At 49.3% G+C, this 27353-nt stretch overlaps 11 protein-coding genes across 11 annotated transcripts; 4 read left to right on the top strand and 7 right to left on the bottom strand.

Annotated features, from left to right (window-relative positions):
• Positions 1-209: 209 nt before the first annotated feature.
• Positions 210-1613, bottom strand: BO85DRAFT_518897 (Zn(II)2Cys6 transcription factor). Its single transcript, XM_025665002.1, has 3 exons — positions 1431-1613; positions 917-1370; positions 210-859 (listed from the first exon to the last, which is right to left on the bottom strand). The coding sequence occupies exons 1-3, from the start codon at positions 1571-1573 to the stop codon at positions 287-289; spliced, it is 1170 nt and encodes a 389-aa protein (XP_025516960.1). The 5' UTR covers positions 1574-1613; the 3' UTR covers positions 210-286.
• Positions 1614-2053: 440 nt separating this feature from the next.
• BO85DRAFT_369369 (SDR family oxidoreductase) lies at positions 2054-3082 on the bottom strand (the record flags this gene model as incomplete). Its single annotated transcript, XM_025655916.1, has 3 exons — positions 2054-2558; positions 2628-2722; positions 2783-3082. 3 exons carry the CDS (start codon positions 3080-3082, stop codon positions 2054-2056), a joined length of 900 nt encoding a protein of 299 aa, XP_025516959.1.
• Positions 3083-3780: 698 nt separating this feature from the next.
• Positions 3781-4905, top strand: BO85DRAFT_511559 (NmrA-like family protein). Its single transcript, XM_025664605.1, has one exon. It carries the CDS (start codon positions 3815-3817, stop codon positions 4769-4771), a length of 957 nt encoding a protein of 318 aa, XP_025516958.1. The 5' UTR covers positions 3781-3814; the 3' UTR covers positions 4772-4905.
• A 77-nt stretch (positions 4906-4982) lies between these two features.
• On the bottom strand, positions 4983-6093 carry BO85DRAFT_368670 (uncharacterized protein; the record flags this gene model as incomplete). Its single annotated transcript, XM_025655877.1, has 2 exons — positions 4983-5664; positions 5726-6093. The coding sequence occupies 2 exons, from the start codon at positions 6091-6093 to the stop codon at positions 4983-4985; spliced, it is 1050 nt and encodes a 349-aa protein (XP_025516957.1).
• Positions 6094-8636: 2543 nt separating this feature from the next.
• On the bottom strand, positions 8637-11404 carry BO85DRAFT_418110 (Zn(II)2Cys6 transcription factor; the record flags this gene model as incomplete). The annotated part of the gene is made up of 8 exons (XM_025657802.1): positions 11304-11404; positions 10889-11205; positions 10698-10814; positions 10074-10633; positions 9729-10002; positions 9492-9667; positions 9253-9433; positions 8637-9187 (listed from the first exon to the last, which is right to left on the bottom strand). Exons 1-8 carry the CDS (start codon positions 11351-11353, stop codon positions 8637-8639), a joined length of 2226 nt encoding a protein of 741 aa, XP_025516956.1. The 5' UTR covers positions 11354-11404.
• A 747-nt stretch (positions 11405-12151) lies between these two features.
• Positions 12152-13702, top strand: BO85DRAFT_418107 (flavin monoamine oxidase family protein; the record flags this gene model as incomplete). The annotated part of the gene is made up of 3 exons (XM_025657801.1): positions 12152-12472; positions 12562-12862; positions 12939-13702. 3 exons carry the CDS (start codon positions 12152-12154, stop codon positions 13700-13702), a joined length of 1386 nt encoding a protein of 461 aa, XP_025516955.1.
• Positions 13703-14159: 457 nt separating this feature from the next.
• On the bottom strand, positions 14160-16728 carry BO85DRAFT_511549 (uncharacterized protein; the record flags this gene model as incomplete). The annotated part of the gene is made up of 4 exons (XM_025664604.1): positions 14160-15025; positions 15089-15987; positions 16045-16362; positions 16415-16728. The coding sequence occupies 4 exons, from the start codon at positions 16726-16728 to the stop codon at positions 14298-14300; spliced, it is 2259 nt and encodes a 752-aa protein (XP_025516954.1). The 3' UTR covers positions 14160-14297.
• Positions 16729-16888: 160 nt separating this feature from the next.
• Positions 16889-18594, bottom strand: BO85DRAFT_511542 (putative MFS transporter; the record flags this gene model as incomplete). Its single annotated transcript, XM_025664603.1, has 5 exons — positions 16889-17727; positions 17791-18059; positions 18124-18295; positions 18349-18409; positions 18463-18594. The coding sequence occupies 5 exons, from the start codon at positions 18592-18594 to the stop codon at positions 16889-16891; spliced, it is 1473 nt and encodes a 490-aa protein (XP_025516953.1).
• A 402-nt stretch (positions 18595-18996) lies between these two features.
• On the top strand, positions 18997-20118 carry BO85DRAFT_437121 (isocitrate lyase/PEP mutase family protein; the record flags this gene model as incomplete). The annotated part of the gene is made up of 3 exons (XM_025658608.1): positions 18997-19492; positions 19545-20026; positions 20089-20118. 3 exons carry the CDS (start codon positions 18997-18999, stop codon positions 20116-20118), a joined length of 1008 nt encoding a protein of 335 aa, XP_025516952.1.
• A 1869-nt stretch (positions 20119-21987) lies between these two features.
• BO85DRAFT_458226 (intradiol ring-cleavage dioxygenase) lies at positions 21988-23460 on the top strand (the record flags this gene model as incomplete). The annotated part of the gene is made up of 5 exons (XM_025661567.1): positions 21988-22234; positions 22321-22476; positions 22535-22677; positions 22757-22922; positions 23018-23460. 5 exons carry the CDS (start codon positions 21988-21990, stop codon positions 23458-23460), a joined length of 1155 nt encoding a protein of 384 aa, XP_025516951.1.
• Positions 23461-25559: 2099 nt separating this feature from the next.
• BO85DRAFT_467779 (kinase-like protein) lies at positions 25560-27347 on the bottom strand. Its single transcript, XM_025662214.1, has 5 exons — positions 26556-27347; positions 26393-26491; positions 26226-26335; positions 26098-26163; positions 25560-26062 (listed from the first exon to the last, which is right to left on the bottom strand). Exons 1-5 carry the CDS (start codon positions 27097-27099, stop codon positions 25832-25834), a joined length of 1050 nt encoding a protein of 349 aa, XP_025516950.1. The 5' UTR covers positions 27100-27347; the 3' UTR covers positions 25560-25831.
• Positions 27348-27353: the final 6 nt, after the last annotated feature.

The raw sequence follows: 27353 nt of genomic DNA, 5'->3' as shown, positions 1-27353 counted from the left end.
GAGATAGTGTACAGTCGGACTCCCCGTCATATTCCGCCTTGAACAAATTAGTGCGAACTAGTCGAATAGCATTCTTGTCGTCTGATTCATGAAGAAGATGCTCCTCAAATCCAATATAGCAGGGGCCTAATGAATTGCGACCGATGCTTTTCCTGGTTACGATACTAGGATAGTCTTCGTAAACAAAGTTCTGGGACAGTTATAGTTCTGGCAAGCTTGAACGCCGTCTTCTATTATCTCCACCATTTATTATGCGACCTTTAACATTTCTACCCAAGATACCAACCTAATCCAGGGAAAATCCAGTGACAACAAGTTCCACGATGTCTGCCGAGTTTGAGATCCATTCCTGCGGCAGAGGATCGTCTATGCTATGGCGGTCCATATCCGCTGTAGCAGCAGATTCCCACTCATCTTTGGTTACGGCTTTCCATAATAGAGTATTCTTGAGTGGTGGAAATTGCAAGTCGCATGCATGGAGCGTCCCACTTATTTTCCCCGTTATATTTATACCCTCCTTTGTGTCCAAGAACCCGAATGCCCTGCAGACTCTGAATAAAGCCAAATTGAATCTCTTCACGTCCTCAATACTCACCCATGAAAATCCAGGCACTATATTGTTGGCATAATGTTCCAATATATTTGGGTAGTAAAACATTCCTAACTTCTTGCAGCTTATGACCAGCCTTTCTAGGAGATCGGCATCTGCTGGGGCAAGAGAAGGCTTCAGGTCAAGGTTGAGCTCCCCACCGCCCCTATATAGACCCGCAAATATTATGTGGAGCAATATAGCCTGATATGTCGAGATAGGCCATTTGCAGGTACTACTTGCATCTGCTATCGAGACATCCCATGCGTCCTGCAGTCTCCCTCATTAGCGAACAGAACTAGGTTCAGGGGAAGTTTGCGTACATACAGTCTGCTGACGTATGGCTGAGCCCAAGACATTATGCAGGTCAATGGCTTTCGATTGGTATTTCCGTTGTTTACTCATCCATAGACCAAGAACAAGCATTGAGTTGACAAGCAATGGTGCCTCATGATCACCGAACGAACCTTTATGAACAAAAGGCCAACGGGGGTGAAATTCGTTGAAATATATGCGTATAAAGTGGCTTTCCTGGTCGGACTCATCTGTCTCAGGTCGGGCGGGTGGGGATTGAAGCATCCTTGGAGGGTCTGGGGGATCAACCGGCGGCGTTTCCGGCCGCCGCTCCAGGGAACAGTGGATTCCACGGCGCAAGCAATTGTTACATGGCGGTCCTCCTTGGCATCGAGACTTTTGTTTTCGACAATGGGCGCACGCATGTTTGATGTCGGGCATATCATTTACTCCATGTATGTTTTGCATATGGCGCCGGAACGTATCACTAGAGGAATCAGCAACATGCTCCAGATAGATTGTTCGAAAGGTGAGAGTCCAGTTATACCTCCGCCTAAATTTCTGGGTACAAGCTGGACATTGTCGAAGCTGTTGTTGGGTATGTTGCGCCTCGTGACGACGAAGATGCTCTTTCCGTTGATAGCTTGCCTTACAATGAGGCACTTGGCACCAGTATGTCTTAGGAGGCATGCTGCCACTTCCCCTTGCAGTCTTAGAAAGTATAGGCTCTGTTACAATGGCGGAGCTGAGGGGGGAATGTCTTGTCTCTGCTCTTCTCTCTCGGGCGCTTCCACAATGGTAGGATTAGTCAGTGTGCTCCCAAACAGGTTAGGCCCGTTTCTGTTGAACCCTGGCTTCGCCTCCCATGAACCACACAAAAGTTCCCCCCTGCTTCTGCTTGTGGTTTTGGCAAATGATTCCTTTCGGCTGGCATATGAGAGGGAGAACTTGAAAACAGAGATTACCCAGATGTTTCTCCTAATGTTAAATCCCACACCCCTTTTGAATCAATAGTGAAGAACTAGTGGAACTGACTTCCGTCATGCAGTATCTGCAGTCAGATGGGAAAGCGGGCGATTTCATCTGATTCAGTACTAATCACTTGCAATACACCTCTCGTGTTTATCTGACAGTGCAAACAACTTAATACATCTCTGCCAGCCTATTGTCTCAATAAATGAACCCATAATCCCTATCCTCCGTCAACAGCTTCCTGATAGCATCCCGAGGCGTTGTAGGCTCTCTTCCCAGAATCTCACGCATCAACGGATGTGTTGTGCGCAGGGCGCCGCTTGGAATCTCATCCCATAGTGTTGCAGTCATCTGGAAGTACTCCTTCGACTTTCCGCGCTGGTCATGCACCTCACTGGAGCCCAGGTACTCCTCCCGTGAGGTTACCTTTAGCTTGGCCTGCCGACCAGTAGTCTCGTTAATAATGTCCACTATTTCTTTGGCAGTGATTGTTTCCTCTGCAGCGAACATGACGACTTGATTCTCATATCCACCACGTATCATGATTCGCGCGGTAGCTTCACCAAGTTCTGCACGTCGAGTAAATGCTATCTCTCCGTCTCCCGGCAGCGTCACTGTTGTTCTTTCAGGATACCAGTCAAGGAAAAAGGTAAAGCATTCCGCGTATATGCCTTCTCGGATTGAGGTAAATGTAAGACCAGACCTGATATAGTCAGCCTAAATTGGGCCCGGCAAAAGATGTGTACAGAGGTAGGAGATGCATGCAACGTACTCTTTAAGCAGTCTTTCAGTGAAAAGATGGTCCTGCTGTACTGGAGTCTTGGAGTCGTCTGAGAACCCACCAAAGACAAGGGAGGTATACCACACCTAAGATTCATTAATGCCTTGATTTCGCAACATTCTCAGATTTATTTCTGGACTACCTACATGCTTCACTCCAGCTGTCTTAGCGGCAGTTATGACCCTGGCATGCTGCTCGCTTCTGCTCGCACCACTAGTACTGATAATCAGCAAGTTCTCGACGTCACGTAATCCGGTTTCGAGTGATTGATGGTCATCGTAGTCAACATGACGGAAAGCGATTCCGCGATGTTCAAATAGCTCTTTGTTATTGGGGTTGGATGAGGCAGCGGCAAAGTCACAGGAAGGGATATTTTCGACGAAGTATTTCAAGACGTGCTGCCCTAGGCCGCCAGTGGCACCAGTGATGAGATACTTCAGGGTCATTGTGTTATGCGAAGGTGCGACGAGACAGTATATGTTCAGTAACCGAAGATTCAATAATTACTTGTGTATTTTCCAGGTTTGACTGGTTCATTTATTATTTTCTCCTCTATTGGTAGCTCCAGGACACCATCTTTCCACCAGCTTGGATTTATAATCGAATTGAATTATTAACGTCGATTACAAGGATTGATGTCCACCTATATTTGGAGAAGCGACAGGCCAAGCCGCTTTCGGCTACTAGCGGGCAGCCTTGTATACTAGTAGATATTGTCAGCCACTGATGATTTAGGTGAAACATAGGAGGCATGGTCATAGTCATGATTGAGTGAATTTCATCCAGCCCGATGCCCTTGCCACAATGCCCTTGATATCAACTCTTTTTGGGGATCAGCCACTCGAGAATAAATTATGATGACATATAGTACCAGCGGAGACTGGAAGATGTGCCATACTAAGGACGCTTCGGACTCTGTCCGAAGTAATGGTTGAATCCGATTCAATATGCACGGGTGGGAGCTCCGACATCTCGGCCCTCCCACCTCCGGAGCCTCCACCCAATCCAAAGATGATCGCCAACGGATGCTCACAAATGAAGTTCGCAATTTCAAATCTAATTTGCAAACAATTGCCTATTGTGCAATATCTTCTGAGTATAAAGACCCTGAAGATGGAACTCGTATCTATTTTTTCAACAATCTCATCAATTTACACAACTCTCACTTGACTACCATCATGGCTCCAACCATCCTCATTGTCGGCGCAACGGGCAACACCGGCCGAGCCGTGACCGAGACTCTTCCAACCCTTCTGAAAGCCAACGAGTCTTTCAAGAACCATCGGGTACTCGGCCTGACAAGATCCCTCACAAGCCCTTCGGCCCAACAGCTTACAAAAATCCCCGGCGTCGAAATCATCGAAAAGAACTGGACCGATATTACCTCCGACTGGCTCCTAGAACATGAAGTCGTCAGGGCCTTCATCGCGTCTCACAACGCACCAAACCAGTTTGCCGAAGAGTCTGCCTTCCACGTCGCCGCCCTTGGAGCTGGTGTCGAATACGTTGTGCGAATTTCCACCACCGCACCCAATGTTCGTCCGGATTGCGGTGCTTACTATCCGCGCACGCACTGGGCTATTGAGGCGATGCTTGGTTCGGCGGAATTCAGCGCCCTGAAGTGGACTTCTCTTCAGCCAAACGTGTTTACAAGCTTCTATATGGCCGTACTCGCTGAGTACATTAAAAAGTTTAAGCGGAATGGCGAACTAGGCCCTTTGAAGTTGATGGCATCCAAAGATGCCCCTGTTGCGCCTATCGATCCGGATGAAGTCGGTGTGTTTGCTGCGCATCTCTTGGCCTTGGATGATCCGAGCCCACACAGCGGGGCGAAATATGTCTTGAATGGGCCGGAAGATATTACTGGCGAACAGCTTGTCGGCTTAGTGGAGCAGCGTATTGGCACAAAGGTGAAGGAAGTGACATATCAAGATCTCAGCCTTTTGGATGCAATGCTGGACAGTCAATATGAAGGATCGGGTCAATCCATGACTGTTGTCAAGTCAATAGAGAATGCCCTGTTGATCATGTGGGAAGGGAAGTGCAATGCTTCGGCTACCAGCAAGGAGGTTCTGGACATTGCTCCTCCGAGACGGACCCCTACCGATGTGTTGGAGGATTTGCTAAAGGCGTAAGGTCCAAGGGTGACTTATCAACCCTGAGGCGCTACCATCATAGATGTCATAGATATATTGATTTTATTCAGAACAAATAGCATCGTTTTTGCCGTGGACGTCATAAAGACAAACCGGAGTACCATAGATGGACATTTCCTCCATGCATCCTGACCACGTCACCACACACTTCGCTCGAACGTAATACAGAAAACTCAACAACACCCATTTCCTACTCAACTACAATCATGTCGTTCAGAATACTATCCAAAAAGTCCCTCTGCTCCTTTACCCACTTCCTTGTCTCCTCCACATTAAACGGCCGTCCAGTAATTTCCCTCTCCCTCTCCCTCTTGCGCTGTGCCCGCACCCTTTCCTCAAGGACCTCCATGCGGTACTCGAAATACTGGGGATACATCTCCTCCAGATTGCTGATTCCTCGAGTACCAGTGAGCAAAATTTCATCGCGCACATCTGCGTCCTTAGGCCGGAACGGCGTCACCATTGTGATTCTCTCCCGGCCGCCAAGTGCCTTCAAAGCCTGGTGCTCGAGATACCGACCCTGCATGACAACCGCGTAGCCCTGTGCGGGACCACGGACCTTCTTGATGGTGCCGTTGGGGAGCCTGATAGCTGTTTCGCCGCCCACCATGCCGGTGCAGTCGGAAAGCATGACTACACAGACGAAGGGGAAGGAGTCGTAGTGCCAGGCGAATGCCGGGGTATCGTCATCTCCGGGGGGCTTGGTAGAGGAGTTGCTGGCTTGGGACGAAGGTGGTTCGTCGTCCTTGATGGCAATGTTGATGTTTGCGATTTCGAAGTCGAAGGCTGGGATTAGGTCGATGCCGGCGATAGCGGAGATTTTGGACAGGAGTTCAGGAGACTTCCATACGTCGTACGTGAAGGGGGCTCGCCTATTTATGATCATTAGTCTAGTTCGATAGGGCTAGAATGTCCAGAAAGGTGTATGCTTACTTGTGTCCCATGCCCCTAACCATGCTTGCGCAGAAATCGCTTGCATACTGACAATCCTTCAGCACAGGCTCACTGAAGATCTCAGCGCGCATCTGTCTGATTGCCTCGGCCGTGAACAGACGAAAAGGCTCTGAGATAGCGTTGGGAGAGATGCCCGCTTTTTCGAGGCCGAAGTCGGCCATCTTGTGGATCTTCTCCGGGGGTTCATAGACCAAGTGCTCGCTTGGGTCGAAGGTGCGCTTCTGGGGGATCTTAGCGCCTTCGATAAGGGACTGAGGGAGCTTCTTGGCAGGGCGTGTGGCCTTCTTGGTCTTGGGCCCGGAAACAGGGGGTGGGGTGTAGGTTGAGACGAGGGCTGCTGGGGCCATTGTGTAGGTTGTGGATGGATATGATCCTAATATGTGTAGAGAGAGTTAGACGATGAATGGCAGTGTTGATTCAAGTGCGATTGATTGTGTTGAGTTATAGAAATCGTCTCTAACTGCGATGTCGTCTCGATACTTATAGTTCCAGATGAAGCTTTGAAATGCCAAGTCCGGGGTATGCTGAGCGGAGTGCTTAGGACCCGAGCCGTCACGGGAAGCATAACATGCATCTGCTCTAGCGCCAGATAGGAGATAGCATTTCCAGATAACCAATGAACGTACACTTCCTGGACACTATTACCGGTATGTCATTAATGGTGTCGGGAGACAATCATGATTGTATGCTGAAAGACCTGCTCGTCTTGCATCCCGATAATGCCGGCTGATCAATCGGAATAGCAAACCGGATTCCAGCTGATTATCCCTTCCAAGATCGGCTCGGATCTAGACTCATGAGCCGGGCTGGTTTGGCCAATGGATTTCTATACGGGATAGATTTTCCAAATGGAGCAAAGGACCACAAGAAGCCACAGATCGTGACGACAGGATAGAGGCAAGTCTTGCAGCTGCCTTGCCTATCAGCTTCGAAGTCCTCCCTACGTCTTCTGTTCTCATGATCCATGCCAGTGGGATAGCGCGCCATGGACTGATAGGGACGCACGAAGCTGATGCGCGAGGGAAATAGCGGGAGTGCCGCAGTTGCCGCTAGTCAATTTCGATAGCTAAACAGTGGTAGGCGGAGTGACATCCAGGATCAAGATCACGGAAAGATAGGTCCAGCGGTACAGGCGTAATCGGTAGCGAACCGAGATACCGCGTTGTTCGCCCGACGCGAGGGCCATCGACGAGTGTAGACCGTCGTAGCATTTCCAATTGCACACAGTGCAAGCATTATCCCATGAGTCTATTAGTCCACTATGTTGATCCGTAGATATCCTCGGGAGCTGAGATCTAGCGCATTCTGTAGATTTTACCCGCTCCAGCATAGGCACATTCCCTCCATCTTGATCAAACACAACGAGTGTCAGCTTCCAAATATGTACATTCTCTAAATATAATTAAGGTGGCCTATTACTAGTCAATTGCAAGCATTGATCCCTTGTCACCATGATAATTATTCGTTACCAGTCAAAAAACCCTCTAAAAAAGGCACCTGGAGCCTCACAATAACGATCCTCATCGGAAATCCCAGGACCGAACATAGTAAACTGTACATAAACAGTAGCTGTACCTAAAAAGCTTATCCCTATCATTTTATCTCTGAATCATTAGCCCTCGGCGTAAATAGCAAATATCTAGTGGGCCTTAGTGCGAATAGCGAAATATGAAAACTAATCTCCCCTGGAAGGGGCCAGTTATCTGCAATGACTGACAAACATTAGACTAACGATATCTACAGTGGCCAATGAGCTTCAATATCATTATTGAATTAGGTTCAATCTGGTAGCTACCTGGCCAAGTTGGCACCAAACAGGAAGATGTGCAGTGAATGGACAGAAGTATACTTCGCTTATCTTTTCAGGTATAGTCTGTTGAATCTTGTAAGCCTTCTTTTAGTCTGACAGCTTCTATACCAGTATAGTAGATTGGCAACCAGCATTATTCCTTCTTTTAATGCTACTGCATCCAAATTCTCTCACATTATTCATACGACTTTCAACAATGGGAGCTTGACTCAAGGAGAAAGGAATCGACGGCTCACCCAACCGCATTGTTACATAACATCCCGCTAAGCTTCAAACACAGATCAATCCCCATTACACCTTGTGACCAGACACATCTGCCTCCCCGCTTCCCCTGACACGCCCGTAAACATGCATCGGAAGTGTGGATGTAGATTATACGAGAGACCCCAGCTCTGACTTCAACCAACCAATAACGATGGAAACATCCCGGGTAGTGCTTGTCTCGGCTCGGGTTCGTCGGTAGTATCTAGAAACCGATGTCGAGTCTCGGGTTTGGAACCCGACGCGGGTGCTAGCCACACCTGCAGCTCTGACCCCCGAAATACACCAACGGAATAATTGGAATTGATATATACAGACCAGCAATGTGATGATTCTGCTGTAGAAAATCCTAAGTTGTCATAGTCATCTGTGGACGGAGGGTCAAAGAATGATTCGTTTAAACTTTATCACTGTCGCTGGCAGTGATGGTGGGGAGGCGACAATGGTTGGTTATCTCGGTTGCTGCGGGCCCGTCGGATGGGGAACCCGATCGGTGGAGTCGCGAACGCGAGGGCTTCCATAGCTGGAATACTCCAGTCGGATTGTGCGGATTGATTGTCGCTTCTATTCAGGTATATGCAACTACAACTGTCGGACTGAGTTGGACACTAATGTCCGAAAGTCTTCTACCATCAGTATTAAAATCAAGCAGAGACATACACTAGCACTAGAGGTAGCACTGTGTGGGTAGATTTTCCGAAATCGCTTCGGCCACGAGAGATATAGATGAACCTATGGGGATTTATATTTTACAGATAGACGCAAATTCTGTTCAAGGATAATGGCAAAGTCTTTCTGGCAGTTTCTTATCGTGACAACCTACATGGATCCATCCCAGGATGGCGCACCTGCATCCAAAACGCTACACCCCTCCGTCTGCCCAATCTGATTTACCAACGAGAAAAACTCGTACGAGGAAATCCCAATACTATCCAAAAAGCCGAGGCTAGAAGATTGAGCCAGCACAGACGGGGACTCTGGTACCGAGCTCAGAGGCACTGGACAAGCTGCCAGATCTCCCGAGTCTTGAGGACGGTCGTCACGTCCTGCCATCATAAATTCAGAGCACAGCTCGGAGGGCGGTGGCACCGCCGCGAAAGATGTGGGCAGGGTAAGTGTCTCAAGTCCCCGCCGTTCGATGCGCTCTGCGACTTCCTGGAAGAGCTTTTCAAGCTGTACAAGTTCGGACTTTCGCGCTGCTGCGAGCTTATTTCCACGCTGGATCATTTGGTCGAGGATCGAGTGAACATCGTTCATGCAGTTTTCATTCTCACCTTCGGTGACGTTGGGAAAGACAGCTTTGGCCATGGCGATGTGCATTGCTGCTCCGTAGGTGAACTCCATGTCGAAGGGGAGGAAGACATCTAGGTCTAGTGTGTTAGATCAATTGGACTTCATGGTCTGCGTGAACTGCTTTAAAGGAACCTGAACTCACCGAGTAGATTGTCTTCGTCCTTCAGTATCTGCAGCGTTTTGATTGCCGACTTAATGCCTGCCGAGATCAGACCATCGGTCGTGGCCACAATGCTCTGCCAGTCTTCCGGTCCGTGACCTAGTCGGTCTAATCGCTCTTTAAGCACCGATAGCAGCAGTGGGCGCGTAGCTACTATTACACACTGTAATTCGGATCTTGTCAGTGCAATGTACTCTTGGTGGTTACGAAGGGAAATATACCTGGTGATATAGCAGCGTAACGTGCCTTGTTCCCTTCGACATGGCGTCCACTGAGTTCTGGAATTTCACTTCCATGATATTCTCGATATCTTGGGCTTGACTGGCAAGGACTTGTAAAATCGATCGTGTGGTCTCGAGGAACGTCCCCAGCTGAGTTTGACTACATTTGTATATAGCTTTCAGATGTCAGCCGGCTCAGTCCTATTCGGCTTTTCTTCTGGGGAAGGCATATCATACTTGACAGAATATATGATAGAAGATGCGACAGCCTCACCAGAAGGCCAAGCGTAGCATTGCTCTGCGCTGTTGTCCCGGGTGGGTCAAGCAGGGTGGTGATATCGCTATCCTGGAGTGTCATGGACGCACCAACTGACGACGATATGTGTCGGTCCAAAACGTATAGCGTCCACCAAAGATCCCTCGACCGGGCGACAGTCTCTGCTCCGAGCTCGTCTTCAGGCAGTTGAGTATGCATACCGTCCATCTGTGCAATGCGGATGGCGTGTCCTACCTGAGGGGAAGCTATTAGCATGAGAGTTGAAGAGAACAGTACTATATGATCGGGTGATCGGGTAGACTCACATAAGAGTATGCTGAAGACCGGTGATCGATACAATAAAGATACAACCCTGTCAATGCGAGCACTTCAATAGCCACAAACCCGCCGCGGGATAACGTTGTCGGATCGGGCATGAGACTCATAGCCCTCACGAAGTACTTAGCCCCGGGTGGCTCTTTATTGTCGCTATTTGAATGACAGCCCACTGGCAACAAGAATGCATTCCCAAACGCAAGAACTAGTAGAAACTGAACGAACCATAGCCGATTCTTGCTTGCTTCCTTTGCTGCGTCTCCATGGTAGAACTCCTTGGTGTGGTGTAAAAAGTTGACTTCATCGAGTAGACGGAAGTTATGTCCCAGATGGAATTTGACGGTATTGAACAGGTAGAGTGCGTAGTCCATTGAAGGAAGGTTGCTGACATCAGGGTGCTCATTCACCGGAAGGGGGTTCCAGTGGATTGGGTAGAGGTCACCGTCGAATAGATCTGGTCCGCTGCAGTGCGATACAATCTGGAGCTTCTCTGCAATCATGAGTTTCAACCGTGCTGTGAACGACCAAGTTGACGTAGGGGCAAGCCAAGCTAGTATATTTCACTGTGTTAGCTAGGTCCAAGAAGGGATCAGTATTGGCGGCGACAGACGTACTCCAGTTTCGCTTGGTGCTATCGTTCTTCTTTATCACTCGAGATGGGAGCGTGAATGGGCTAGTCCATATCGTCCTTGCTGTGAACAGCTGCGTCGGATTATCTGCAGATGGAGACGCTTTGGAGTTTGCAAGGGTTAGCCAAGTAGGATTGAAAGTGCATTAGCTCATGAGACCTCGTTTGGCATCGTACCATCAATATCTGCATCCGATCCGAATGCCGATGCTGAGGTCCGCTTAATCGACTGTCGGTCCGGCTGGACCTCCGTATCCTGCCCTTGGCGTTTGCGAGCTCTATCTTGCAGTTCTCGGAGATATCTGTCCATCCTCATGGCCCGATTGTCAGTTTTATATGTCGCATATTCTAACATAGGATAACCTACGAACCTCTCAGTAACAATGACTTTATTCACACCTTCTACAAAAAGACACTCGACACGCCTGCGCTGACAGTTGGCGCATGGCTCTTCACCGGTGCATTTTATTTTGCTGGTACGACACGCGATACATCTGTATTTTTGTGATCTCAGGTTTAGCGATAAGGACGAACAGTATCTGGTTCCAGGTAATTACGGCGAACCTGCAGGGAGAAAGAGGGCGAGCCTTACGCGTTTGACGTCCGCTTTAGCTTCCGTGAGGTCTTCCGGACATCTGCCATCTTCTGAAGAGCTTCAAGCGCGACTGAAGGGATGGATCATACGATTCGGACATCTGGAAAGTGCTGACATCGAGGGATGAGCCTCCATGATTATGGGCTATTGTCAGCTGGCGCCAACTCGAGAACTCGCTTGCGGAGCTGCGCTTAACCCCGCACTTGTCAAGATCGCGGGGAAAGCGTTGCTTGTTTCGGTTAAGACACCCCCGGTTGAATTGAGTTCAGAATCGTGGAGAGAACCAAGTTGGGTTCTGGTTCATTAGGTGCCAGACCAGATACGAGGGCTCTGATCGAATATGGAAAGCCCCCGTCTTATCTTATCTATCGATCGCATTGAATGTGCGACCGTGTATTCTACATCTATCGTAGCCGTAGGGTTAGGGAGGATTCCACGCTGTGCATAGATAACCACGATATGACCCCACTAGTTGTCGCTTGGGAGGTGCCTAAGACCTCAGACAATTTACGAGGAGATTAGTGTACATACCAGACTATGTCTCACCTCTCACCGCTGCGTCGTGGAGGTATTGTACAGTGACGCGTGACAAGCTGGCACGCTGGACCCTCGGCTCGGATCGGGTCAAGACACCCGAGATGATAGTGGGTTCCGAGACAAGAGACAGTAGTATCGTCTCCCATTGAACCAACACCATAGAACCTTAAAGGAAGCTCAAGTACCTAAACATTCCGTTGTAGCAGTTGCCAGACAATACACATGGTTTGTCAAATCCACATTGGTCTCTCCTGAAAGCCCCCTCAGGATATTCACTCCTTCCCGTTTACCTCTCTATCATCGCCACCATGTTCGACCTCATCGTCGTAGGTGCCGGTTTCTCCGGCCTGCAAGCTGCTATTACAGCTCAACAAGCTGGCCTTTCAGTCGTCGTCCTGGAAGCACGCGACCGCATTGGCGGGAAGATCTGGAGTGTCCCGCTTGCCTCTGGTCGAGGGTACGCTGACTTGGGTGGTGCTTGGATCAATGTCAACCTGCAGAAGCGGGTAGGCGCATACATAAAGAAGTTTGGTCTGAAGACAGTAGAACAGCGACTGGAAGGAAGGGCGATCATGCAGGAAGCTGCGAACGAGAGGTTCGAGTTTCCGTTTGGGGTCACTCCATCTGATGTTAGTGTGCCTTTGAACCACTCCACGGGGGTAACCACTCAAAACTAACAATAAATAACTGATATATGTACTGCCGTTACCGGCTATAGTGGACTACAGAAGAAAAGGAGAATCTGGCAAAGATTCGCGATCACATTCAAGCCGAGTCGCTGAAACCTGGCCCTCCTCGGGCTGATGATGACAACGTCACCCTCGAGCAATACATTCGTAATCTCGGAGCGGGGCCGAAGACAATCAAAATGGTAAATCTTTGGGCGCGGGTTATGCATGGGCTGGAATCGTCCGAGTACTCCGCTGCTTGGTTCATCGATTACTGCCGCTGCAACCACGGTCTTTTGGCTATCCGTGCGGATGACTCGAGCGGCGGGCAGCATCTGCGGTTCAGAGATGGTGAATAAACCCAACTTGTCCCTTGCAATCCAGTTTAAACAGGACAACGAAGTACTTACATATTAACGCTATCCAGGCTCTCAATCCCTTGCAAACGCCCTCGCATCCCTCGTCGGCCCCTCCAACATCCACCTCTCGTCCCCGATCGCCACAATCGAGGATCTATCCACCCATACGATTATAACGACAACATCTGGCAAGTCCTTCGCAGCGCGGAAATGTATCCTCTCCATCCCCAGCACCATGTACAAAGAGCTCAATATCCAGCCTCCTCTCCCGCCCCGAGTGCAGGAAGTCACCAACGCCACCGTGCTGGGCGATTACAACAAAGCCATTGTATGCTACGATCGGCCCTGGTGGCGCGATAGCGGATTCAATGGCTATTTCGCCTCGTACAGCGGGCCGGTAATACTGGCTAGGGACACATCCGTTGATGAAGTCCGTCATTACTCTCTGACCTGCTTTGTGAATGGCAACGAGGGGAGGAAGTGGGGCAAGCTCATCCCTCATGAGCGAAGAGCGGTGGTCATTAAGCAGTTGGCTAAGGTGTTCAACGCTGGTGACAACAACGACCACGAGGTGTACAAACCCATTGAAGTATTTGATCAGGTTTGGCAGCATGAGAGGTATAGTCGTGGGGCGCTGGCGCCGATCACCGCACTGGGCCATATGACGCGGTTCGCGGATGTCTATGGCAAGCCTGTGGGCAATTTGCATTTTGTTGGAACTGAGTATAGCAATGAGTGGAGGGGGTATATGGAGGGTGCGCTGTGTTCGGGTGAGGTTGGGGCAGCGGAGGTTATCAAGGCCTTGAGTGGAAGGGGAAGGGCAACTCTGTGATTTCTTTCTACATTGGGCAGGGCGATGTGATCAATCATCGTTTCGTGTCTCTCGGTGACCTTGTAAATATGTCAGAGAAGGTATCTTGAGTACCACAACCCTGAAGAGGATGCACAAGTCTGCTCAACTGACTATGTGAAGCGCAACATAACAGATGTCTGTTGAGGTGGATTGAAAGGGGTTATTACCTAGCCGTATCCATTGGCGTCCAGCTGTGATCATAGTGTGACTTATACTTAATAGCGGTATACTGCCAATATCTTAAATGCTATTTCGTACTATGCAACCTTTCGAAGCACTTGCGACCAAGCTTCATTTGGGGCTATAGTATCGTTCAATACTCTCATGACCAGCGGAATGTATTTGCTGTCCATGGCCTCCCAGCACTTGCGGGAGACCCATCTGCTGTTGGTGGCGAAGAACATCGTCATCACACCTCATCTCAGTGAAAATCCGACCCAGTTTACCTTGAGAGTGGCGCGCATACTGGCTGGTAATTTCAAGCGCCGGGTGGGAGGTAAGCTTCAGGTGGATGTCGTAAATGGCTCCCTAGTCTACCATGAAATTCAAGATGTGAAGCTATATGGGTCGGTCATCAAGGCGGCAAATTCCAGAGAAAATCTAGATCCGTGTCGATAGGATCGGGCAAGACGCCCAGGTCGCCAAGGAATGACCCAAAAGGAGCCATGGAAGTGTCGAAGGGAAGGGAGAGCCATTGGTCATCGCTGAAAATGTCTCGACCTTCTTCAGGACTCGATGTTTGTGTATGAAAGCCGATATTTTCGTCCCTTATCGGTAAGGGGGCTTCTGGATTCACATCTTCCATATAATCCTGCCTGTTGGTGCTCCTGATCTGCTCCTCTCCAGGATCACTGCAAACATATGATGCATCAAGGAGGGATTTCCGGAGACGGGCCACCACGATTTCCAGAAGCTTGGCATAACGACCGCCTAAGTGAAGCTCGTCCTCGGCTAATACCTCCTGTAACCCTTCAATTGTGCACTCTAGAGTTCCCAGAGCCGAACAAAGTCGCACCCGGGTTGTCCCTAAAGCTAAACCCTTTAGAAGAAAAATTGAACTACTGGCCATGCGGAAAAATATACGAACAGGCATATAGCGCAATAGCCCACTATGGCTCAGGGTGGATATCTTGGCGAGGATCTGTGTACACCCGTCAATCACGGCATCGGTATATCCGCACGGAGAACTGATGTCTCGCGGAGAGTTGAGGGCGAGGCTCTCCTGCATGCCAATGGAGTTTAGTATGGTATAGACATGCTGGTAATCAATGAAAAGGGTGTTGCTGAAGCTTGTTTGTTTTACTAGAGTAACATTAGTACAGGGCGCGCTAGCTGGAATGACTAATGACGATCGCACCAACATACCGGTGACTGACTCATAAATGGATCTCCATTCGGAGAGCTCTTGACTTTTCGCATCAATCAGAGACCTGATCGAAGCACCAGGTCTATCCTCTTTCAAGATGGCGGTATAGGTAGACGTTATAGATCTGAAGATCTGCATGAGCCTTACCCACAACCGCATCGGCGCCCACCATTCGTCATCCGCACTCAAGAGAACACCCGGCGAGTTGGGGTCCAAAGAAATGAGCGAGTCGCATCCGATACGTGCGGATACCATGTCTGAATAGACCAACAGCAGAGAGGGAAGTCGTTTTCGCCTCAGTTCCAGGGTCTCGTGATATACTCTGCTGTTTGATCGAGTCTCCGTCTGGACTGGCGCCAACGTAGCTTCATCTCTAAATACCCCCAACTCATGGGCAAGGGCGACGGCTGCACTGAGGGTCATCCAGGACATGCGCTCGAGACGCTTGGTCGGCTCAATGACTTCTTGTTGCCACTGAAGCGAGACAGAAGGCCCATGCTCGCTTTCCAGCTGCGGGTCGCGCACGTCCGGGTCTGTCATGATCAAATCCGAGTCCCAACCATCGCTCTCTGGGGGGAAGTGTAACGACTTGGGGTACCATTCACAGAGCAGCAACAATGCCTCTATCGTACCTAGGGTTCGTGTTTTGGCCTTGGAGAATTTTTCCTGCCCAAGCATGACTCGGAGCAAGAGGTGCTGGCAGTGTTGACTGAGACGGTGATGAATAAACGAGGATCGTACTCGCCCAGCGCGACCGGGAAGAATGTAATAACGGGAGGCAAGAAGGAGGATGGTGCAGCAAAGGAAGGGTTCTTGTGTAACAAGCCAGAAATGATTCGTGGGAGTGGCATAGAAATCGGTCAAGATTGGCGAAAGCGGGCTGAGGTGAGTGAAAAACCTGCCCATTGTTAGTTTGTAAGAATACAGAAGCTTGTTGAGAGGGCGACATAGTTACCAATCCATGAGAGAAATGGCCTCTTGGGCTGTAAACCACCCCATCCGAACAAAACGGCATGCATTCCACACACGAAGAGCGTCTAGATAACTATACTCCGCATTGCTGTCACTGCGGAGTCTCGACGACAGGGGTGTGGCGACTTCGGTGGGATGTTTCGACGGGGCTGCTGCTTTGAATAGCAATCTCATGGCATCCTGTTCGTTGGAAACCACTGTTTCCATCATTGACTGAGAGAAATCCTTTCCACTCGTCATTCGCCGTTGCCCTGGGTCGATGACTCGCTCTAAGCTGGCCGCCCTTCGGGCCTCAGTTACACTATTCGGGTTAGTGACTGCTTACAGAGAATATCTTTGAAAATGGGACCCACGATGGACTCCGTGAACCGTCCACATCATGGATCTCTCTCATCCTTAGTGCTGGATCAGTTTCAGCATCCGGGGTAACTGGCGGTGAATATGTATCCAGGTTATTCTCTTTAGGAGTGCTTCGCGACCATGGTCGCTTGCTACTAGACATGCACCGAATACCCTTCTTTTCGCACCTTTCGCAGGTGATTGCATTGTCACTGCGCTTGCATTTAGTTTTGCGTCTTGCACAAGGGATGCAAGCCTGATATGCTCTCTGATACTGGTACCGGCTTACTGCTCGACTGCGGGATGGCCTGCTGGGTTTGCGTTCCATGATGCCAGGGTAAGAGAGGATGTTGAAGAGAAGGGAAGCCGCAGTTCGGCAATTGCCAAATACCCGATACTTTTATATTGCACTAAACCTAATTTCGGGTGTACTTGCCCCACGTCACTCAGAATCATTAGTGCATACTAGTTACAGTGACTGAGGTTAACTAAGTGATGTAGCGAAAATTAGGATCATCATCTCCAGCTTCCGTCACATCAATAGCATGTTCCTCACTGACGCGACCATGCACTCGGTTCCGTCGAGCATTTTCGAGCCTGAGTTTGCAGTGTAGCACGGCGCCAAGAACCACCACTAAGCCCGTCAAGCCTGCGCCCGCAGCACACCCACGCGTATAGTTGGGTGCATCAGTGGCCGGAAATAAAGAGCTGCTGACGAAGCTCGAGCACTGCCCGAATATCGCTAACACTGCCATCCCGGCTCCTCGTTTACTGTCGCCACCCTGGTTATTCAGTAACCAGGTAATGTTAATCGCGAGAGACGGGAACACTCCACATGTTGCTAGCCAGATACCTGCATACCGTACCCCATCTGCGCTAGCATCGTGTACACAGGCCAGCATCAAGTAGCCAACCAAACCTATTGTCGAGAATCCTACCACTACCAAGCCTCGGTTACCCAACCGGTCCGACAAGAAGGCGGCTGCCAGGCAGCAGATGAAAGATCCCAGATAGGGAGGGGCTGTGAGGCCCTGAGCGTGGACGGAGACGTAGCCCATATCTTCAATGAGAGTGGGCAGGAAATTGGACAGACCCGCAAAGGAATAATTGCAACAGAAATGGATGATCATGTGCACATAATTCTTATAGTCCAGGAGACCACTCCAGATTTGCTTCCAATGCACGCGGTCTTTCGCTGTGCGGTCTTGCGTTGTCAAGCGCCCAACTGCATCTGCTTGTTGCTGCTCATCCAAGAACCGGGCCGACCCGGGGCTATCCGGGAGAAAGAAAAACACAACGACGGAGATTATGACGGTAGGTGCCCCTTCTACATTCAAGGGTTATTTTTGGAAATTCCTGTGGATGGTCCAGAGAGATGGACGAGACTCACCAATCAGAAAGAGATACTGCCATGGCTCAAGTCCATTCCGGATCTGAGTAATGCCATATGCCAGTGCAGAGGCAAAGCAGTTCGCGATCGGAGACATTCCTAGAAGTACCGACACGCGGAGCCCTAGCTCATGCCGTTGGTAGAACAAGGAGAGGAAATAAGGTGCCCCAGCGCCGAAGCTGGCTTCGAACACACCCAACAGGCACCGACACACAATAAGCTCACCAAGGTTGTGAACTGCTCCGCTACACATGGCAGCAGCACCCCAGCTGTATTCAAACGATAGTTTAATTTATATAATATGACGATGATAAGATTGCAGGGACTACTCACCAGATGCACAAAACTGCCACATAATAGTGCGCGGGAAATAGTCTCCACAGAAGGTTTGTCCACTCAAAGACAGTATAGCACAGATAGAAGCTGTTCAGGACCCAGGACCAGTCTGAATCATCCAGATTTAGACTCTCTTGGAGCCCGGCAATCTTTGCGTTGCCGATGTTGCCTTTACAATGGCATGAGCAATGATGAGACGGAACGGAGACATGGTGCACTTACCGCGGTCCAAGTATGACAAAATATACAAGACGCTAAGGAGCGGCAATAGATGTCGGTCAAACTTTCTGGAACTTAGCTTCACTCATTCTATACCACACAGAAGGAATAGCCAACCTTCCGAACGATTGACCTTTGTCGTTCTGGACTGACTTGAACTCGTTGAAGCGTATGGTCCATGCAATCTGGATCCACTCCCTCAATGTGCTCACTACCTGGATCATCGATAGGTTTAAAGACTTGACTCATACTGTGTGAAGTTTTGCCTTAAAGATAGGGATGGTTGTACTTCCTCAACTGCAAAGTCCATGTTGCGCTCAATGGCCCCTTTTATAGGACCACGATGCTATACTCCCATGCAGAAGGAGAGCCTGCATGGCCTTCCCCGCAACCTGGGGCCTACTAGGTCAATGGATCGCATTTCCCCACGGGGTTGATGCATCAAAACATGGAAATGAAACTCTTCTTCCCTACTGCCGACATAGCGGAGCGGGGTGGCGGATATTGCCAAATACCCGAAGCTCGAAATATCCGCGGGGAATTGAGGGCTTCATAAAACGTCAAGTGAACGCGCACATTCGTCTCAAGCCCAATACTCTTGCAACTGAAGTATTTTGACCTACTCTATAAACGCTAAGCCCAATCCTGACCATGTCTACCAGCGAAGTGCCTTACCCTTTCCAGTTCGACTCCCTGCGGACCCACGAACCAGGTATTGGACCCCAGAATGGCACCACGCAGGATGTGACTGTCAAACTGCCAAACGTGCGCGGCAAGATCCCATCGCTTCAGGCATCTCGTCTCCGTACGATGATGCTCGAGGCACATGGAGACCCAAACAAGATCCTTGCGCACGCATGCTCCTACGACGGTCTTTCCTCTCGCCTGGTCGAGGAGGCCGGGTTTCCCATGGTCTTCCTTGCCGGGTACGCGGTTGCCAGCTCCTACGGCCTCCCCGATACGGGGTACATTGCTATGGCTGAGATGTGCGACAAGATTCGTGATGCCGTCCGGCAGGTGTCGGTTCCTGTTATGGCGGATGGTGACACGGGGTATGGCAGTCCATTGAACGTCAAGCGGACAGTGGAGAGCTTTGCTGCTGCTGGTGCGGCTGGAGTTATGATTGAAGATCAGCAATGGCCTAAGAGTATATCTCATCTTCTCTTTCCGTTCTTGTGTGATATACTAACCACTTTTAGGATGCGGCCACACGAAAGGGAAAAGCGTCGTGTCGCGCGAGGAAGCCTTCGCTCGTATCAAAGCCGCCTGTGACGCCCGCAATCAAGGCCTCGATATATTCATCCTGGCACGGACGGATGCTCTTATCCACGGGTGGGACGAAGCCATGTCCCGAGCACACGAGTTTCGCCGTCTCGGCGTCGATGCGGTCTTTGTTGAAGCTTTGCCGGACCGCGAGGCCATGACACGCTGCGTGCAAGAAGTGGGCATTCCGACCTTCGCGAATATCATTGAAGGCGGTAAGACCGAAAACTTATCGGCCAAGGACCTTGCGGAATTGGGGTTCTGCGCTGTGGCGTATCCGTGGACGTTGGTCGCCGCACATTTGCGGGGACTCCGTGAAGCCCTTGATGGGTTGAAGCGGAGCATGACGGTTGGAGCGCCGCCTATGATACTGACATATGACCAAGTTTGTGAAGGTGTTGGGTTTAATAAGTACTGGGTGAGTGCTATGGTTCATGCTTTTTGCTTTCAGTAACTGCTGCTAAATGCTATTTTTCACAGGAATTGGAGGAGAGATATAAGTACGAGTGAGGATGGGAGACGGGATTTGGTAGTGATATGATCATATTCAGGTCAAGGATGCATAAGTGTAGTTATCTTTCTTCCAAACTTCAAGCAATACAGGTGGTTGGTTCTAGGCTAATTCCTTGTGAAATTTGTTCTGAGCTATATATCCCCTAACTGGAGTAGTATATATCGATTTTATGCAGTCTAGTGGCTGCTCTTATTTTGGATATGGGTAGGGTTATTTCGGGTATTGGAGATATCTGTACAGGCTATGAATCTCTTTTAACTTTCACCTTCTGGGGTCGGAGTGTATAACATACAAATTCATAGAAGCTGGACAAACTACCTTGTCCTAACCTAATATTGGGCTATCAGTACACCATCCAAGATGGCTAGGGATTCAAAAATACCATGATCAAAACGCGACTGTGCAATGATGAACGCCAGAAATACCACATTACTGTGGCTGTGTAGATTGAGCCCGGATGCTATAGTAGCAAGGTATTGTTTGCACTGGTATATCCAGACAACTAAAGCCTAGTCATGAAAACTCTTTGGGTCTACTCGAATACGGCCATGATATCGAAAGATGCTCAACTAACGTCCATTCAACCGCATTAAGGGACAGAGCTAAACTTCGAAATATCCAGTCCTACTAGGTGGGGACGGATCTTGGAGGCCCACAATAATTTTCGTCAGCTGGGCCTAGTATTCACCAGGTTCAGAATATGAAGGACATACTATGGTGGCTGTTTTAACATTGACTCTTCTAGAACCCAGAAGCAGACGTTAGTCCAAGCTTTCCAAAGATGATTACATATCAATGTTGCAGTCCAGCCTATGAAGCGGTATTGCTACAGGTGTATCACTTTCTATAAACTGACCTAGGTAAACAGCCTGTCGCAAATAGTTTCCACGTCCCCGCTGTGTTAGATGCCTTCATCTCTAGTGCGAAGCGTATAGCAACTCCGGTTAACGGGTATTTGGTAATAGCCGCGCAAAGGCAGCCACGCAGGTACCGAAAATGCCTTTCTGCCAGACGTGCTGGTTCCGGGCAAAAGTGACGCAAGCTTTGGTGCCGATCGATTGATCAACCCCAATGTCTAATATCTTGGCGTCGATTGGGCCAGAGGGACATGGGGATCGGAATGCGCAGATCCCGATTACTCATCCACCCTTTCCTTTCGGCATTCTGAGATACAAATATCCGCATAGGGCTTGAACCGACTACTGAGCTCTATGAGACGCCACTGCGGGTAAGAAGTATTTTTAGTTGTTCAGCATTGAATATATAATACTAAGGCATATCAGATAAGGTGAATTTGCAGGTCGTATTACTGTTGCCTGCGCCCAATTGACTCTCCCCAACTAATCCTCCTTCGCCGGACCGTGGATACATCCATGACTGGAAACTTCGTCACTAATGCAGATCGGCTATTTGTATGCCTTGGCTTTGTCTTGGCGTCAAGTCGATTTCTACCACAAATATTGTCCAGTAACTGGACTAGCCAATAGCAAGAGCTGGAGTTTTGTTCACCTCGTTATGGCGCAAGTCATGGACGCGTGTGCTGCAGCAACAATATGCCATAGGAGGGTTTCAGTAGGCACCAAGACATAGCAAACAGTGCTGCGCGACTCCAGTCTCTTGATTAGATTAGATGAGAATATGACTGGTGGATAGATTTGGGTCCAAACATCGAAACATGAGGGTGGGACGGGATGACGTTCCCTTCTAGACCTAGATGGTTCCATTGTCGCCGATGTTGGAGTTGGAGTTGGAGTGAAAAATTACCTATAAAGATCATGAGCTCCTAGGTAGTATCGAGTCGATCAATTGCAGCTTAGAGTTCATTCTTCAATTGCTAGCTTCACTCCTTCCAGACACCTATCAACATGGTTCATGTTTCTTCTCCTTTGATCATCAGCGTCGCCGTGCTGGCGTCTCTGGGACTTGGTCATCCCGGACACGATGTCAAGCATGAAGCTGCTGAACGGGCAGCGTTCCTCAAGCGTGCACCTTTGGAGTCACGCAGCCTCGCTCAATGTGCTTCCACCCTCAAGGCTCGTGGAGTTGAGGATAGTAATGTCGCTCGGCGTGCGAATGCCCTTCAGCACTTGCGTCGGGAGAGGGGAATGTCCAGTAAGCACTGAGCCACAAGGGACATTTCCTTCCCTTGATTGATAACACTTTGTCCACACCTAGTACGGTCCAAACTAACAGGTTAGGCACTCAATACCTCAAGGCTCGTGATCTGGACTCGGTCCTCGCCACTGATCACCATTCCAACTTGACCGGTGTCAACCCATCAACTGATCCAAGTGTCCTCTTCGCATCCGGCGGCACCTGCATCGTCCAGCCCGAAGTGACTCAGGGTCCTTACTGTATGTCTCTTGCGCCATTTCTACTACTGAAACAAGAACCTTACAATGTACACTGCAGACATCGCCGGAGAGCTCATCCGCCGCAACGTGGCCGAGGACCAGGCCGGTGTGCCCTTGTTCATGGATATCCAGCTTATTGATACCAATACCTGCGAGCCTCTGCCCAACATCTACACGGATATCTGGCATTGCAACGCAACCGTACGAACTTCCTCAACTTCTGTGTTCATCTCAAATTGACCCCAAGCCACTAACCTCTACCGCACTTTGCGGGAAACAGGGTGTCTACTCCGGTGTAGTTGAGAGTGGTAACGGAAACACCAACGACCAAGGCAACATCAACACGACCTTCCTGCGCGGCGTCCAGCCCAGCGGACACGACGGAGTCGTGCGTTTCGAATCGATTTTCCCCGGGCATTATGCTGGCCGAGCGGTTCACATTCATGGTACGTACACCTATGCCCCTCCCCAATCGTTATCCTTCCATTTACCTCTTCGCTGTTATGGAAGGCTTACAAATCAATAAACGTTGAATGCATAGTCGTCACCCACCCCGCCAACGAAACCAAAATCCTTCCCAATGGCACCATCGCCGGCATGTACGACAGCCACTCCTCGCATGTGGGCCAGATCTTCTTCGACCAGGACCTAATTACCGAGGTCGAGAAGACGAGTCCCTACTCGACCAATACCCAGAGTCTGACTGAGAACGCCGACGACTCCATTCTGCAAACGGAGGCAGACACGACTGACCCGTTCATGGAGTATGTTCTTCTCGGTGACAATGTCTCGGACGGTATCTTCGCTTGGATCTCGATCGGAGTGAATGCCAAGCGCGATGACTCGCTGTCTCCTGAGGGGTACTGGACTGAGAATGGAGGTGAGGTCAATGATAATTTTGAGATGAACATGGCCGGTATGGGAGACATTGCTGCGGCAATTCCGAGCACGAGTGCATCTGCTGCTGCTACGGGTTCTGCTTAGTGTTTAGTGATGGTTATCTAATGATTGAAATGGCGGACTTGCTCTTAGCCATTGATGTTAGCGACGGAGATGTAGGGGGATATCCGAAAATTCTACGTTATACAGGATAAAGATGTACATTTGATAGCTGGTACAGGTGCAGTCCAAATATAAGGGTATACTTGCACGATTTCATCAATTTATGAGGATTAATAATTTAAACGTGGATATTGTTCGATCCTTACAAGTGAAAGTGAAGAAAATCCCTAGACTCTCTGTTACCAAGTTAAGATCAATGACTATCCCTTCGAGTCATCCAAACAGTCTTGTGTAGAATAACATTTCGTCAAGCTGTGCCTCATACTAGCATATATCGAGAAAGGGAGATAAATGGCCGTTTCCCAAACATTACCATATCAAATGACGCCCTTCAGTTAAGCGTTCCCGCTGGGGGTATTGCGATGAGAAGATTGGCGAGTCCAAGCTTTATCAGGCCAATCACTTTTCCCCAAGTCTCTTGCTGTTGATATCGTCATGGAGTAGTAGCAACCTTCTGCAATCTCATACCTCGCCCAACTACTGAATTTAGCAGAGCGCGTTGAGCGATTCTTTTCCCACCCCATAAACCCTGATCCACCTTCATGAAAGATTTGTTGAGCAAAATCCACTATGGTTCTGTGTGGACACCTGGTGATAGATCGCAAGCTCTTCAAAGGACATCCGGGTACGGTGTAGATCTCGTAAAAGTTGTACAGGCACAGTCTCTGGTGCGTATCATCGTACAAAAGATCAGTCCTGATTCTGACCCTAAACAAAGGGTTTGCGTTGAACACGCAGGAATGCTGGAAATCTTTACTCGGCTTTTGAGTGGGAGGAACGCTACTGGACTTTCCATTGCTGACAGGCACGAACCTTTTTTCCTTTTTGCATAGCCGTATCAAGTCCAGTTTATCAACGAATGTGATTCTCGTACACGGGCAAATGTCAACTTCGCCAGCATATGGCATACAGCGTATACTGCCTTTAGAACAGAACATCCAGAGCAACATTTCGATTGCTTCGTATGCGTTTCCTTAAGATCACGTAGAGACCGCCAGGTAAAGGCTGGGTGAAGAACTTGACAGTCACTGCAGTATCTCCAACGATCGCTCTCGAGTCGAAGTAGCAACTGTACTCTGGGTTGTTGTTCAATCTTGGCGAATATGTCCTTTCGTTTTTCGACGGGAAGAAGCTGATAAAGCTGGGTTTTCTGCTCCTCAAGGTAGGACTTCAGACAACATAGAATTAATTGGCAGCTTAGTCCGAAACAGATCTGATCTGGGACGGAAAGGAATGTGAATATTTTTTCCACCAGTCTCGGAGGCAGGACACTGAATGAGGCTCTCAGGCTGTGTTTCAAATGGAGCTTTGTCAACATAGATTGCATAGTGGAGTTGAAAGGCCTCCTGGTTTTAGGTTTGAGTGCCATGTCGAAATCTGATAACTTTTCGGACATATTGCTCGAGCAGCTGTTGGGATAGGCGCGTTATTTCTTCCTGGGTCTAGCGGTCAAAACTTGGGCGATAGCTTAAGAGCGGGTGAATGCTGAGCTTTCAAAGCGTTAAAGGGAGGGGAAGGAAGTCATCACGAGATACATGGAACGTCTGTCGACATCATGTCATAGGTGATGAAATGATGCGCAAGCACCGGATCACCTTTCCGTCTGTGGACGTCACGTAGCTCTTACTTCCGGGCCGCTGGCTAAACAAAACAATTTGATCGCATTCAATTCCGTCAGTCTTGCACAATATTTGGACTTAGAGGCATGGAAGAAAGCAAGCCGACAGGAGGCCCATATGTGAGCAACCAGCGTCGATTGGGGCAGCGAAAGCTCGAATGATGAATAGAAATTAAGCTTTGGATCAGCCCAGTCATCCCATCATACTTCTCAGCCATGTCAGGCCGTAAGTCAAGAGTGGATTCAGCTAGGCGTACTTGGCGGCTTTATGGAACTTCCTTTGGGGTAGATTATAGTTACTTGATCATAGTATTTCTTCTTCTGAATTAGATATGCCGCTCCTAGCTATCATCCAGCACATACGACCATAGGGTGTGGAAAATAGGGCTTCCCGTCCGCTCAGCCGTACTCAAGCCACACGCCGGGAGGTTAGTAGTTGGGTGGGTGACCACCAGCGAATCCCTTCTGTTGTATGTATTATTTTGTTTTTGAACTTTTACAATACTGTGATTGTTTCCAGTAATCAGGTCTGAAGCGTTTTTGATTTTACATACGTCCCCGACTAGTCAGCTGCTCATGTAGAGACCTCAAGATCCGTAACGAAGACTTCGCGGGCGCTTCAATAATTCCGACTTGGCGCCGGCGATGCATGGTGAAAACAGAACTTAATCCCACTTAGCCGTCCAGATATCCACTTTCGAGGATCTCACGCACCGTAAGGCGTGCGTTTGGATCTGGGTGTAGAACCTCCACCAAAAATTGGATATCATTACCCGGAACACCTTTCTCAACCATGTTGTTCGCCCACATGTATGCCCTTTCTGGTTGTGGGGTAGGCAAGATCCGGGCGCATTGTTTGTCCTTAGCATAGAATGGCAGCGATGACAAGTCAAAGTCAATTGCAAGCTGACCCCGAATGGTATCTCGCTTCTCCTCGATACTTTTTGAATTGAATCGTAAATTCCCGCTGATCTGAAGTCCACCTGGGCCTGGAACAATTGGGCTAACTGTAGATGATATCGTTAGAGAGCGCACCGCGAGAAAGACATTCGAAAGACAATTCACTAACTATTATCCCCCAGGACCACACATCTGTGCTCGAAGTCCAAGATTTCCCGAAGTGGACCTCGGGACTTCGATATGTGAGGGAAGTGATCTCTCTGGTAGATGGTTTGCTAACTATAAAATATGTGAGATTTGCTGGGCAAGGATACAGGAAGAAGAAATGCCACGTACTAGAACCGCAATCTGCCAGTTTTAGGATCAGATCACGAAAATTCTCACTTGGCTTGGAGGAATCGAACCCTCCAAGTACAACGTTCTCCATCTTTAGATCTGAGTACAGACCATGCTTAGCCTGGTAGCCAATTTTGGGAGTTTATCAGACATTCAGTCTTACCTGTATAAACCAGTCCTCTCATATGGACCGTATAAATACCAAGGAGTACCCCCTTCATAATCCACTTGATTTCCTTCGTAGTAAAGGGCCTAGCATTCCGAGCATCCCAGAGCGAGTCCGTAAATGCTTCAAGGACCATCATCGGTCCAACAGGCTCCGACTCAGGAACGTAATCCGCGAGTCTGCGAATCATAGGATCCTTTGCAAACAGTCTTTGCATCTCCAATTCATGCTTGAAAGCAGCGAGAGCAGTATTGGACCACGGACTGTCGTTGTTGTCTCCAGGCGGTAGCTTGCTAATGTACTCAGCATCAGGTCTAGATTCGTCTATCGCTAGCCACACGTTGGAGGCTTTGTCGTGTGCTGGTGTTCCGCGAGGTCGGACAAGTCGGAATCGCGTACCCCCTTCACCTTGGCAGATCAGCCCTGCGGATGCGGCAGTAGATAGTGCAGCGGAGATGAACTTCGGACGATAAACATTGGGAAAGCCCGACGATGTTACACGCCAGTGACAACGTAAGAAACGCGGACATGATGGCTTCATCTCAACATGTGTGTGCGTGTGTGCGTGTGTGTTTACAGAATGTCAGCCCCTGCAGCCGACCGCGCCCTACTGTGCCTGCCTTCCGTACTCATTAACCACCCATCTTTAGCCTAGCAGCAAAGTAACTCTACGATGGGCTTTGCTTTCACAACATCAGGCGTCACCTTCTCTGACTGAGGCTGGACTATACATAAGTACTGGAATTTCGTCTCATTCGAACAAAGCGAATTAGTACGATTCAGAGTTCTCCGAGG

The sequence above is a fragment of the Aspergillus piperis genome (assembly GCF_003184755.1).
Source record: "Aspergillus piperis CBS 112811 unplaced genomic scaffold BO85scaffold_6, whole genome shotgun sequence".
NCBI lineage: Eukaryota > Fungi > Ascomycota > Eurotiomycetes > Eurotiales > Aspergillaceae > Aspergillus > Aspergillus piperis.
The sequence above is the reverse complement of the archived record's forward strand: the minus strand, read 5'-3'. Positions and strand labels throughout refer to the sequence as shown.

Excerpts from the sequence above, each read along its gene's own strand:
- BO85DRAFT_518897 (XM_025665002.1), bottom strand. The coding sequence starts at position 1,573 with ATGCCTCCTAAGACATACTGGTGCCAAGTGCCTCATTGTAAGGCAAGC. Across the intron at positions 1,371-1,430 it reads ACCCAGAAATTTAGGCGGAG|TGATACGTTCCGGCGCCATA; the intron begins GTATAACTGGAC and ends TGATTCCTCTAG. Across the intron at positions 860-916 it reads CAGCCATACGTCAGCAGACT|GACGCATGGGATGTCTCGAT; the intron begins GTATGTACGCAA and ends GGGAGACTGCAG.
- BO85DRAFT_511559 (XM_025664605.1), top strand. The coding sequence starts at position 3,815 with ATGGCTCCAACCATCCTCATTGTCGGCGCAACGGGCAACACCGGCCGA.
- BO85DRAFT_467779 (XM_025662214.1), bottom strand. The coding sequence starts at position 27,099 with ATGAAGCCATCATGTCCGCGTTTCTTACGTTGTCACTGGCGTGTAACA. Across the intron at positions 26,336-26,392 it reads ACTGGCAGATTGCGGTTCTA|TTAGCAAACCATCTACCAGA; the intron begins GTACGTGGCATT and ends CATATTTTATAG. Across the intron at positions 26,164-26,225 it reads TGTGGTCCTGGGGGATAATA|TTAGCCCAATTGTTCCAGGC; the intron begins GTTAGTGAATTG and ends TATCATCTACAG.